This window comes from Equus caballus, chromosome 18 (genome assembly GCF_041296265.1).
Source record: "Equus caballus isolate H_3958 breed thoroughbred chromosome 18, TB-T2T, whole genome shotgun sequence".
Classification (NCBI taxonomy): Eukaryota; Metazoa; Chordata; class Mammalia; order Perissodactyla; family Equidae; genus Equus; species Equus caballus.
Genome location: NC_091701.1, coordinates 73,088,592 through 73,102,338, shown reverse-complemented (window position 1 = coordinate 73,102,338; position 13,747 = coordinate 73,088,592). Strand labels below are relative to the sequence as shown.

The 13,747-nt window shown below is 40.8% G+C and overlaps 1 protein-coding gene across 18 annotated transcripts in view; it reads left to right on the top strand.

Moving 5' to 3' along the window:
* ANKRD44 (ankyrin repeat domain 44) overlaps nucleotides 1-13,747 on the top strand; it is a 348,870-nt gene that overhangs the window by 275,691 nt on the left and 59,432 nt on the right. For all 18 annotated transcript variants that reach the window (XM_070241458.1, XM_070241459.1, XM_023622277.2 and 15 more), the window contains one exon: nucleotides 12,686-12,757. In XM_070241458.1, coding sequence (XP_070097559.1) covers nucleotides 12,686-12,757 — 72 coding nt within the window. The remainder of the gene's footprint in view (nucleotides 1-12,685; nucleotides 12,758-13,747) is intronic.

Below are 13,747 nucleotides of genomic sequence, written 5' to 3'. Positions count from 1 at the left end.
GAGCTGGCTCCCAGTAACCTCTCCCATTAAGGAGAGGCATAGTTATCAGGGCTAGAGTGTGCAGCGAAGGTGGGTCCACAGTGGAAAGACCAATAGGAGGAACTATTTGTTGAACTGACTCAAAAAAAATCAGGCTTTGGAGCATCGTAGTTTCATTACATTAAAGAGAATAGAACTCTATGATTTTTGTATTTGTTTTATCTTTTATAAATCTAAAACCTCATTTCTCTTGTATTTTCATAATTCTGTACCAATAAGATAATTATGGCATAACAATCATCTTACATAAATGAAAACATGATTTAATGAAATGAGATTTTACGAGCTTTGAGAGAAACAATTCTTTGAGTTGTCTTATTTAGCTTAAATTAAATTAGTGTGTTCTTGCTTTCAGTAGTAAATGATCTGTGCTTTATGGTGTATTTCATTTTCTTCTGTAGTGAGGTTTATTTCTGAAGAGCGGTGAGATGGAGGAGGAGAGAGGGGTGTGCTCCTTAGGCTGTAGGTGATCTGAGATTTAAGTCCCGTAGGCGTCTGCTGGGGTCAGGGTCCCTGCAGTTCTGCTATGGAATCTAAATAGGGAAGGAGGCCAGACAGAAGAGATGGTGCACTGTGAGTTCCCCCTGAAGTGTGCTGAGTGAATGTGGCCCTTGGAGGCAGACCTCCTCTCTTAGAGTGGGGGAGAGAAAAAGGGTAGTGTTGGTATCTGGAAACTCCTGTTGGTTCCTGGGAGAAAAATAAGCAAGTGCAGGCCAGAGGGCTTCAGCTCACATGAAAAGTTCTTGGCTATTACCATGATCCTCTGGATAAAGTAGACCCTTGAAGAGGGGAGGGGAGCCCGGGATTCTTGAGTGTCAGAGCCTGGGAAGAGTTCATTGGAAATCCAGTGGGATTGGTTTTCTGATCTTGGGACAGGATAGTCTGTCTGCCTTAACTCTACACAAGTTCCTTTGGAAGGAGAGGAAGGTACCCTGGGAATTCTGTCAATGTTCCCATGAAAAGAGTCAACTGTGGACAAACATTGAAGGGAGGAGACTGTTACAGGCATTTCCAAAGGCCTTTTGAGGGCTTGCGTTTGGATTGGAGCTGATGGGTAGTGTCAAAGTATTTATTTAAAACAAGATTCTTATACATGTGTTAAAGTTTTTCTAATCTCTTTAGGTAATGATGGAACAGGTAAGATGCTAAAGCTTCTTCAAGGAGCATTTGAGGAGCAGGGCATTTATAGGCACTTTAATAACATAATGTTAGAATAAGATTGCTAGGTTAGATACAAAATTGGTTAATGTCCTAAAGGACAAAAACTATAACCTCTGGAGGTATCTTTTCTCCTACACAGAAATAATTTGTCTCTCTGCTGGAAACAAATCTACAAGTAAAGATGTAACTTCATAGAGACTGAGCCCTTAATTAACATTATACTGAAAAATCAGTGCTTGGGTGGGCCTGTTAAAACAATTCTTCGGTATGATTTTGAAAGGACATGGAATTATCCTGTTTGCCTTATTTATAAGATTTGGATCATTTTTCTTAACAGTAGGGAATCTGTTGAGTACCTCTTGATGTTTACCCCTCTTACTCTTTTTCCTAAACTCATGCAGGATAACGGTTGATTAACACAGACCTTTTGCTTTCGTCTTCCTCTCCTCTGCCCCTTCACACACCCCAGCGTCGCCACCACGCACACATGTAGTGCAGGGATCCGAAGAGAAAAAGAGAGTGAAAAAGAATCAAGTGACTCTTCCACTGGTAGAATACACCAATATGTTGAGCTCACTGCTGATATAGAAGGGTGAACTTGACCTTTGAGTTACTCTGCAAAATTCAGGAGGCAAGTAGGTGCGGTCTAGGCTAATTCCTTTACTGTGAATATCAAGGGACTAGCCAGTGTTTTGTTGTACAGAAATTTCCTTGCAATGATTATTGCCAGATCCAAGAAGACTTACAGTACTCATACTCACATCCCTAGCAGATATGGTAAGGGGATACAAGGCATACTTTGCTGGCATCAGCACCCAAGGTGTACGCTTCGTATCTGAGGTTGGTGCTTCTGGAATGTGCTGGTGGCGGCAGCCTGTTTGTGTTCTCTCAGAGATTTTCTCAGAGGCCCTTTTCAGCTCTCTCTCTTTTCTATCCAAGACATAAACATTCCTTCCCTCTTTTGGCTCACCACTCACACAAAAGAATGAAACCAAATTCAGATCTCAGAAACTATGGCACCAAAGAGAATAATTTCTTTATTAAGATGAATTTCCAATTCTGTTTAACTCAGATATAGTAATTTTATATTTTTATTTTGCTTGTGAAAAATCGAATTTAAGAATTCTGAGCATTAGTTAAACCATTTAAACCCAAAGCTGCTGTGGAACCTCCAAAATACTAAGGGAACACTGCTGATTTTCTCCGCCTTTGGGACGGCTTCTACAGTGATTCTCGGCCGCTCCTTCGCTTAGTTAAAATCCTTGTCCCTCCAGAATCAGATGTGGCTTCTTCCAGCCTTGGATCAGCCCTTGTGTTTTCCAGAACCAGGATGCCTTATCCCTAAAGATGATGACTTATTTCTTATAAGTTAATCTTAATACTCTCCCTTCTCTGGAACGCCTGTGGCAAGACGCGAAGAACCATACTGTTTTGTTATTTCAAAAACATATTGTCTGACTTTTTCTGAACTGATTTAGGTATTTACATACTATCATACTTTACTGGTATCTACCTTCTTCATAGTACTGGTCCATCAATCTTATCAAAATTTAATTTGATATTAGTCTTCTCTACCTTCTTATGATGGAAGAACAAAGGGTCACCTCATGATGAGTTATACCACTACCTGGTAATAGTAAGCTGACATTGCAGTTTAGAAAGACACATTTATCCAAGGGCATTTTCCACTTATAAGACCCTGTTCTGTGAAAGGTCAGGTTTGTCTGTTTATTTGTTTGTTTTGCTGGTTGGTTGGTTTTTTAAATGTAGCAAGGAACATGTTATTCAAATTGTTTTTATAAAGGGAAAATCCATCCAAAATATAAGATACCAGCAATGTTTTTGGTAGTTCTGCAGACAGACCAGCAAATGTGTTATCACTCTGTAGTTGATTCCATTAATGCTTTCTTGTTCATTTATCAGATCTAAGTTAAACTCAGTGAACATTTATTGAATGCCTACTACATGGTATAGGGAATTTGCAGTTTAATGGACATGAAGGAATGTACTCACCAATAATAATACTATCCAGACTGGTATTATTGCTTTAATAAAGATATAGTAGTCATGGTCATGAAAACATTGACTCCTTAAATTTTGACTGGATACAATGCAGAATATAGCTAAAGAGACCTTGGGAATGATCTGGCTTCAACATCTCACTTTTAAATAGAAATTGATCTTATTCTTTATTATATTTGTTATTTATTATATTTTATTTGTTATTTATTATGTTTATATTATTTATTACATTTGTTGTAGAAAGCTTAGAATATGGAGAAAAATGGAAACAAGAAATCAAACACCCAAAATCCCACTACCCAAAACAATCATTATTAACCTTTTGGTATATTTCCTTCCAGTCTCTTTCTCACATATTTTATTTTTTACAATATGAGATAATACTAAATAATGCAATTTTGTGCATTGATTTTTTTCCCCATAAAACATTATGACAATCCTTTCTCAGTGCTATTAAAAACTCTTGGTAAACATTTTTTAATCTAAATAATGCTCAGTTATCGGATCACCCATGACTTAGCCATTCTTCTACTATTTAGGTTCTTTACTCTGTTTCACTATTGAATGGCTTTGTGCTTAAAACTTTCTCAGGAGAGGGTCTCTGAAGTAGGTTTATGGGTCAAAGTATATAAACATTAAGCCTCTTACAAGATGGTTTTGAACACCATGCCTTTCACATCTTGTGTTTGGCTTTATCTTCACAGCAGGTTTCATTAGCCTTCCTTACACATACTACAGGGTCTTCTGCCTTTTAATTGGCAAGGAAATCACCAGGAACTGAATACATACTGGAGGGAGGAGATAAGCAGAGTAATCGAAATCAGCTCCCAGGAAGAAATGGAAGCTTAGTCTAGCTGGGCTTCTAGTAGCACCCTCCTTAATTTGTGCTATCTCCTTTTAAAGTTGCCTAGACCTTGACTTACACAAGTGTAGAAACTTAATGCTTCCTTACTTATGGAATTGGGGGGGGGGGGGGCATAAATTAGATTAGATTCATATGTTTCTAGAAACCACTGAGTTTCTGGTAATTGTTAATAACAATTTCAAGCAACACAGCTTTTTCTAATAGCTGTGAAGGGGCGTGAGCAGAATCATGAGAAACAGATAGTCCCTGCTGTTGCTAATGTGCCATCATGAGGAAGATAGTTTATTTTGGGCTAGGCCCAAAGGCCTGGGGTCCACTGAAGTCCACTGTGGCCTGGAACATCGTATCAGTTCTGAGACTGCAAGACCTGCGTGATCCTCACTCTCTAACCTGGGCCCCTGGAATCCTCTGAATCAAGAGTATTGAGCCAGGCTGGGTGGTCTGAAACCTCTGCAGGCCCAGCGCCCCCTTCTGGACTCAGCCAGAGCCGGGTCGCAGCACAGTTGACTCAGGAGTGGCCATGACGTTGCCATTCTCAAGAACAGGCTAGTGGAATGTGAAACAATTTCTGACAGAGGTGCCAGCTTTCCAGGGGCCTTGGCCTGCTCCCACCCCTTCACAGACTCGAAGACTCATAAATGTGCTCTCAGTCCTCACTGCTAAAAGATAAATAAATTCATTTTTAAGCCTTCCCTCAGAGCACCTCCTTTACATGGTCCCTGCAGATATTTTCTGATGGGTTTTCTAGCTCCTCCTCTCCCTCCTAAGTTGTGGAAACTAGCTGTGTAGTCAGAGTCTAACCAGAACCAAGAAGAGAGAGGGTTACCTCAGAGACCCACTGGCTGAACTTTTCTGTTTTTACAGCCTGAGCCATACTGGCTTTCTGCTTTCTTAAATAGCACATTTAAAGACTGGTTTACGTCAGCTCGAGGTCTCTTAGGATCCCTGAATTTTTTCCTGCCATGTTTTCAAATAGCCAGTCATAATCTATACTATTTATAAAGTTTGGGTTTCCAACTCAAGTGTAATATTTATGAGTTTCCTCACAATTTTGGATGATAAGATTACTGTTTTGTTAACCCAGTGGCCAGTTGGCTTACCACTGAGTTCATATTTATTCTTGGTGTTGTTATCACAGATTCACTTTGTAGAGAAAGAGGCTTAAACTTAGCCTCCTTATTATTTTGTTTCTTTTAAATCCAAGACATTGCAATGCTCTTTGTGTGAGTCCCCCAGTGCTGTGGAAATGCGCTCCAGGTTCAGAAAATGTCCTATGAATTGCTGTAATCTCAAATACAGTAATTTTCTCAGGCCCAGAAAAATTATAGAGCATCTCAGTCACCCCCAAGTTGAACAAGAGTGTTCATGTTTCGCAAATAAGATGGTTGAAAAGTCTGCTTGCTCCCTCCTATTTTCTTTCTCTGTGTTCCTACTGCCGACACCCATTGTCAATGGGGGTTGGAAGTAGCTTTAATCCCAAACCTTCTATTTTTTTCACCCAAAGAGAGTCTTGGCAAATACGATGTGGTAGGAGGAGACCGTGGGGGAAGAAGTGGGGTCATGCAGTGCTAGACTCTATATACAACTTCATAAATGATTGATCAACTGAGGAAAGAAGCAATTCTGGGATTTTGGCAATGACAAGAAATAATATTGAGTAGTCCAGATAAAGGTTTTGTATAAAGCAGGCATTTCAATAGCTTGTTTAGGCAGACGACCAAGTCAATCCTTGGAATGAGTGCCAATTTTTTATTGTGCCAGTAGAAGCCTATGGCAGCATACTGGCTGTGGACATTGGATTTATGAGTGTAATTCAATGTGAAAACTAGCATGTGAATGCATGGATGGTGTAAATGTTGATGATAAGCATGAGGATATACTAATTGGAAGCAGTCTTAAAAGAGAGGAGGTTATAACTGGTTTGCTTTACATTATACATATCAAACTGTATCCTTTGATTTATAAGTTTTTACAAGTTTTATGTGCAGAACTCATTGCTTTCATCATGCCGCTTCTTTGGCATGTATTCTTAGCTATAACTGTGTTTCAAAAGAGCCATTCCATTTCTGATTTTGACAAGGTAGATTGAGGTTGATCTCTGTAGAGCCATGTTATTTTCCAGTAATATTGCAGACCACAGGCTGAATCATGAGTTTGTACAACGAGTCATGGTATACGCTCTCTGTGTCTCTCTGGCCCCCATTCCCCCCCCCCCGAGACATTTATGCAGAATTGCCTATCTGAGCGGTGCTGCATATCTGCCTCATCCCTTGGACTTGATATGTTTAGGACCAAGTTTTAAATTGGAAAGGAAAGTTAAGTCTAAATGTAAGTGCCGGTTTTGAATGACTTGCAAATTGCTTTGCCCCCCACTTTTTCACATTGTCTTCTTAACTAACAAAGAAGCATCACTACAGGGTGAGGAATACTTAGAGGAGTAGAATCCAGTTAACGTCTCCTGTGAGTGCTGTGGAGGGAAGATGAGTGCTTCCCCCTCCTTAGGAAACGAGGAGCAAATTCTCAAAGGTTAAAGGAAGCCATTGAAGTTAGAGACATAAAAAGACCCACATACTTTTAAAAAAACAAAAACAAAAAACAACTCTCCATGTTTCCTACCCTCATCTCTACTGCTTTTTGTGAAATATCAGGGAAAAGTTTCAGCTTATCAGTCGATTGAAAGGCATTGCTGCGTGGGGTAAATAACATGGGTTTTGAGTTAGACCTGGATTCAATTCCCTGATCTGTCCTTTATGGGCTGTGTGAACCCGAGCAAGTCACTTAATGGTTTACTGGAGGACTGATCAAGGTGATCCATGTAAGGCCTTATGTACAGTGCTTGGCTCATAGTAAGTGCTTAATAACTTTGGCTGTCAGTGAGAATCTTCATCGTCATCATTTATCACTACCACCACCTCATTACCTATCATGGCAATCATTGCCACCACCGCCACCACCATCATCTCCCTCTCCTGGCTTTCCTCCTACCTCTCTGTCCACACCTCAGCCCCCTGTGCAGACTCTCTTCCTCTTCCAAACCCTTAAATGCTGGGGTTCCTGAGGCTTATGTCCTATGCCATTTTCCCTTTTCTCATCACACACTCTCCCTGGGCAGTCTTATCCACAGTGGGGGCTTCGTGTAGCAGACATTGCTGATGATTCGCAAAGCCATTACTCTAGCCCAGATCTCTCTCCTAAGCTTCAAACATTATATTCATCTGTCCGCTGGTCATCTCCCCTTGTATGTCCCAGCAGCACTTCAACCCAAAACTCAACACATCTTTCCCTCCCCTGATCTTGCTTCTTTTCTTTGTTTCTTATCTTAAAGAAGTCATCACCATTCACCCTGTTACCAAAACTAGAACACTGGGTGTCATCTCCGACTCTACCCTTTTCCCTTCCTCCACTGTTCAATCAATGAATCGTGTCCGTTACACCTTAGATTTCATGTGGATAGAGACCATGGTAGAGCTGCAATCTCCCTGCCTAGCACAGGGCTCAATAAATAATTATTGAATGAATGAAGTAATAAAGATGTGAATGAAATTCTTGAATACACCCACTTCCTTCCATCTCCATTGCCTCTTCTCCAGTTCAGGCCACCATCAGTCCTTACCAACTTAATAATTCACAATTTTGAAATCCTATAGTTGAAATATGCTCATTGATCTCCCTCACTGATATCTTCTAGGGTTGCAATCCCCACCCTCAGCACCACTGTGGTTCATTTTCCATACCGGAACCAGAGTGATTTTTATAAAACCCAAGAATTTGATCATGATCATGCCTCGTCCCTGGTTAAAGCACTTCAGTGACTGAATAATTATCCTCATTTGATGGTCCTGGTGTACATCTGTTGTCCCAGCACAATTGTCACCCTCAAAAATGTCCTAATTGGACATTTCCAGCCTCATTGCTCCTCATTCCTTCCTCACCCCTACATGCTGCTCTAATATTATTGAACTTAAAGTTTCTCAAATTTATTGTACTCACTGCTCTCACACGCTCTTCCTTCTACCTGGAAATTCCCTTCTCTCTTTTTCTGGCCAACTCCTACCATCCAGGTCTCAGGCTAGACCTTCTGTTACAGAGGAGTCTTCTCTGACCCCAAGTTGATGAAAGGTAGCTTTTTGTGTTCCCACAGCATCTTGCACGTCTCCATCCCAGCTCTTACCTCACTGTTTTCATTGCCTGTTAACTTCTGTGGGTTCCCCACTAGCCTGTAAGCTCTCTCAGGTCAGTGACTGCCTCGGCTTGCTGCACAGTTGAGTACTGGTGCTAACCCAGGGTCCTGTGCAGAGATGACACTCAGCAAATGTTTGGACAATGATTGAAGTAAAACATTTCATGATATTAGAATGATCGAAGTACATGTGTGGAAAAATCTTACTACACAATAAATCTTCTGGCAACATTCCCAGTTTGTGGCTATAAACAATATATTGTCTTCTTGCCTCTGTCCATCGTGTTTGTGATCATGGTGGAAATGATTCTCTGTTCCTTTGATGAAAAGTTCATTCTAGGACAGGGTTTGGAGTTGGTACACACTGTCAATTCCAGGAAGTCTTGCAGGTGATAATGTTGCAAAACAAAGCAAAGAACAGATGTTTTCTAGCCTTTTCAAGCACTTTAGGCTCCTTTTATTTCAGCTATGTAAGGCAGATTGGTTTTAAAGTTATTTGCTTTGAAGTTAAAATTAAATTTACTGTCATCATTCTAGCACATCCTAGTTTGTTTAAGTTCTAAGTTCTATTCTCACACTAACAAAAACAAACATAAAATGTCTCATACATCCAATATAATTATTTATATTGCATTATTTGCAAACTTGAAGTTGTGTGGTATTAGATAGTAAATTTTACTTTGTTATTTCGTCTGCCAACGAATCTGAATATTATAGTATTTTGTTCCACGTGCATTGACTAGAAAGGAATTCTGGACCTTTCTAGGGGTCTGTCGACACCATTCTATTAAGTGAAAAGGAAGGTTGATAGCTTTTTTCCAAAGAGAAATAGCTTAGTGTTTTTGTAATTACACAAACAATATACATTCACTGTAAAAAAAAAAATCAGGAAAGATAAAGAAGAAAATAAAAATTATCTATAATCCCACTTTTAGGTTACTGTGTTAAACATTTTAGGGTATGTATTTCTAGGCTTTTTTTCTGCATATATTGTCATGTCAATACAGATTTTTTTTTTTTTGCCATGAAAATGGTATCATTACACACATATGGCTTTAAAATGTATTTTCCACTTGACAAGTTTGGGACCTTCAGGGAGAAAAATGGACAAAGTAGATTTTTAGGGAGTTTTGCTTTCTGGGGTATTGAGTAGCGTAATTTCCCCTTCGCCACCCCCATTAAGAAAACTTCTATCATAATCTGTATTACTCTGAATCAGAGTTCATTTGAGGGAAGCAGAAACCATGCTAGCCATTTTAAGGAGAAAAAGATTTGATTTTTAAAAATAGACAGTTACAAGATTGTTGGAGGTCTCGAAGAGGGGACTTGAGCTGGACCTCCAGAAATAAGGCTGAACTGATGAGCTGGACTGCCAGGGCAGCTGCCCCTTCCCCCATCATGAAGACAGAGAATCAGAAAGCACCTCCAAATGGCTGCTCCGTAGACACCTCACCCTGGTTAACAGGCAGGGACAGACTTGTCACTGCCACTATTGTTGGCCCTAGAATCATGCAGCATCTGCTTGACCCACAGTGCCAAAAAATGGACGTCTTGCTTCCCTACCTCACTAAGCTAGTAGGCTATACACAGGAAACTAAAAGACAGACAAACAAACAAAGTCTCCACTACTGTTCTCGCTATCGGAAATCACAGAGATCTCCTCAGCCTCACTTCTGTCTTCAAAATTTCAAGTTAGTGCATCTACTTAGCAGAACCTAAATCACATCTGGAATCCTAGCTCAAGAGAGTATAGGAAATGCAATTTTTAGCTGTCCAGCCTCTGCAGTATAGGGTAGCCCAAACCCATCAGTCAGGAGGCTGGAGTAGACATTGAATGCCGCCATATTCACCACACATCAAGGCTTTGGGTATTGGGTTTTCATTCCTTTTCGATACATCACTGTATAAGGAAGAACGTAAAGGATCACTTCTCTGAAGGGGTGATATATACCACTACAATTTATTTAACCCATCCCAATAGCTAGTTATTTACTCTTTTTCTATTTTATAGGCAGTGTATTGATTAGTGCTCTTATCAGAGTCACTAGGAGCCTCCATGTTGCTAAACCCAGTGGTCAATTGTCAGGCCTCATTTTACTTGACCTATCAGGGCATTTGATATGGCTACCTGTTCCTTCATTGAAACTCTTTCTTCACTTGTTTTCCAAAACCTCATGCTCTCCTTCATTTCCTTCTAGCTCACCTGCTCAGTCTAACTTTCCTTGCTGGTTCCTCCTCATCGCTCCAACTCTCAATGTTGGGTGCCCCAGGATTCAGTCCTGGGAACCAGTTTCCTCTCTGTTTACTTTACTTCCTTGCTCATCTCATTTAACCTTTTGGCTTTAAATACCCTGAACTCCACACCCATGTAACCAACAGCTGCCCGGTTAACATGCACTTTTGGATGCTTTATAAACATCTAAAACTTAACATTTCCAAAACTGAACTTCTGCTCTTCCCCACTACGTATAATCCACTCACAGACTTCTCCATTTCAAGTCACGGAACGTCCATCCTTCCATTTGCTTAGGACAAAAACCTGGGAATCATTCTTTGTTTCTCTCTCTCTCTTACACTGATGTTCAATCCATCAGCAAATTCTGTTGATTCTACCTCCAAAAATATCCACAATCCAACTACTTCTCTCCATCCCCACTGCTCCCTGCTGGTCCACGCCACTGTACTTTCTCTCTTAGACTAAAGCCCCAGCTCCTCAATGGTCTCTGTGCCCTCCCTAGAGTCCTGAAAGTTAAAACATGTCACCCCTCTTCTCAAAACACTCCAGTGAAATTCCACCTCACTCAAGATAAAAGTAAAATCCTTACAACAACCCACAAGACTCTGTATGACACCATCACCCGTACTGCCACTATCTCTCTGATTTCCTTTCCTGTCATTCTTGTCCTTACTCACTTTGCTCCAGTCTCCTTCATATTCTTAAGCACACCTGTTCCTAAGGGACTTGGCAATTGCTGTCCCCTCTGCTTGGCATGCTTTTCCCCCGGATATACACAAAGCTCTCTCATTGCCCTCAAGACTTTGCTCAGCCATCACCTACTCAGTAAGACCTGCCCTGATCACCTTATTTAAAATTGCAAACTGCCCTCCCCTCCAGCCCTCCAAACCCTCCTTCTCTGTTTCATTTTTCTCTGTAACACCTACCACTTTCTAATTAACTATAAAACTTCTTTCTTTTATTGTCTGCCCCACCCTTCCATGGGAAAATGTGTTTTTTAATATATTGTTTATTATTGAATTCTCAGTGCATGGAACAGTGTCTGGGCACATTGGTTATCATTCATCAAATATTCATTGAATGAATAAATCTCTTTATGTGTATGTTGTTATGCACTTGGCTAATTATTTATTGGGAATTAATTCCTAGGGTCAAAGCTAGGCACAGATCACTCAGAAAGGTTTTAACAATTTGTTCTTTCACCAGGAGTCCATGAGAATGTCTTTTTCCTCATAGCGTCCCAGCATCCCGTCCTGATCACACTGTCCTGTCTGTCCTTGAACTCACCATGTTCGTCCCCACTTGCATTTTCACTGACTGCTCCCTTCTCCCAGACTCTCCTGTCATACCTTTACTGGTTTAATCCTTCTTCTTATTCACATCTCCCTTTCACTGTCACTTCCTTGGAGAGGCCTTCCCTGACCATCAGCTAAAGTAACTTCCCAGTCACTCCATATCACATCACCCCATTTTATTTTCATCTTAGCATGTGTCACTCCCAGGTATTTTCTTATGTGGATGCGTATGTGTCTATGCTTTCTCTCTCTAGAATGTAAGCTCTGTGAGAACGGGAGCTTGGTGTGTCTTTTTCAACACTATCTCCAGTAAATGTGTGTTTCCTAATGGAATAAACCCTGGGTATTGTAATTTTTTTCATTATTACCATCTGCCAGGTAAAAAGTAGATTTAACATGAATTATTTTTCTGGATTGGTGGGGCTGAGCATTTTTTCAAGTATGAAAGCCTTTTTTTTTATTGTTTCATAATAGTTTACAACATTGTGAAATTTCAGTTTTACATTATTACTTGTCTGTCACCACGTAAGTGCTCCCCTTCACCCCCTGTGCCCACCCCCAGCCCCCTTCCCCCGGTACCCACTGAACTGTTCTCTTTGTGTGTTTGTTTCTCTTCCACACATGAGTGAAATCATATGGTGTTTGTCTTTCTCTGGCGGTGAAAGCATTTTTTAAATAGCAAATGCTGAGATGATCTAGAAGTTGAAATATTCAGTTAACGTATTTGTTTTAGATATGCTCTATCAGATTTCTTATATTGCTGATAAGTTTCATAATTTCTTAAGTTTCTGAAGCATCCTTTCTCATTTATGCCAACATTAGTATCCATCAAGTAGGATTCCTTTTGCAAATTGCCCTTACATGCTGTTTTCTTTTCGTCTCCACAGCTTTTGGAGAGAACCAACAGTGGTTTTGAAGACTCAGATTCCGGTGCTACCAAGAGTCCGCTCCACTTAGCTGTAAGTGAGATGCTGTGGGCAGCTTTGCCTGTTACAAAAAGAACCTAAATGTTTCTAAAACCTGGCTGCTCTTGACATGTAAGCATAGGAAGGTAGTCAGAAGTAATAAAGAAAATAGTACATGGGTAAATGTGCATTCTGCAGAGAGCAAGGCAGCCTTGACTTCTAATCCCAGCTTCACCCGCTGGTGACCTCAGACACGTTACCGACCCTGTCTGAGCCTTGGTTTCCCCATCTGTAAAATGACGGCAAAGGAAAAGAGATGATTTGCATAAAGCCCTTACCACGGTGTTCTTAATACATGATTGGTACAAATTTAAACAATCTTTAAAATTACTATTATCTAGTAGTTAAATCAATAAACTGAGGAAATTCAAAGAAAACATTTCAGTTTAAGAGATTTATTATAGACAACAATACACAAATATTCAACCTACAGATAATCCAGCACCACGTTAAAAACTTGTGAGAGATTTAAGCACAAACTCGTGAAAGCAAGATGAGCACATGCATATTTGCAACTCTGCTCTTTCTGCCTGGGCTTGAAATCTGGCTCCCGGAGGAGGGTTCAGGCTCGGAGTCTCGTCCTGGAGGGAAGGGAAGAGGAGGTGTTCCGTCACCAGTAAAGCTTCCTCTCCATGTCCCAGTAATTGAAGGGAAATGCAACAGTTCGGCGGCGATCCTCAAACCCTCCACGGGGCGGGGGGACCAAGCTGGGAAGCTCACCCCCAGTCTGTGTCAGATCGTGTTCTGCTAACAGTTGGCAGTCAGGAGCCATTCCCTAAGAACCTCTCTCAGATTGGCAGCCACAGCCAGCAACAGCCAGCTCACCTGCCCAGCTGGCTGCTGCATTGTGAGCCTCAGTCCACGGCCACAAAGATGGTGTTTGGATGCACCCAGAGGCTGGACGCTGGGAAGCGTGGGAAGGGGCTGGGTCTCTATGTGTAACTGTTAGGACATTCCACTTAATACGATGCACACGTAAGCACT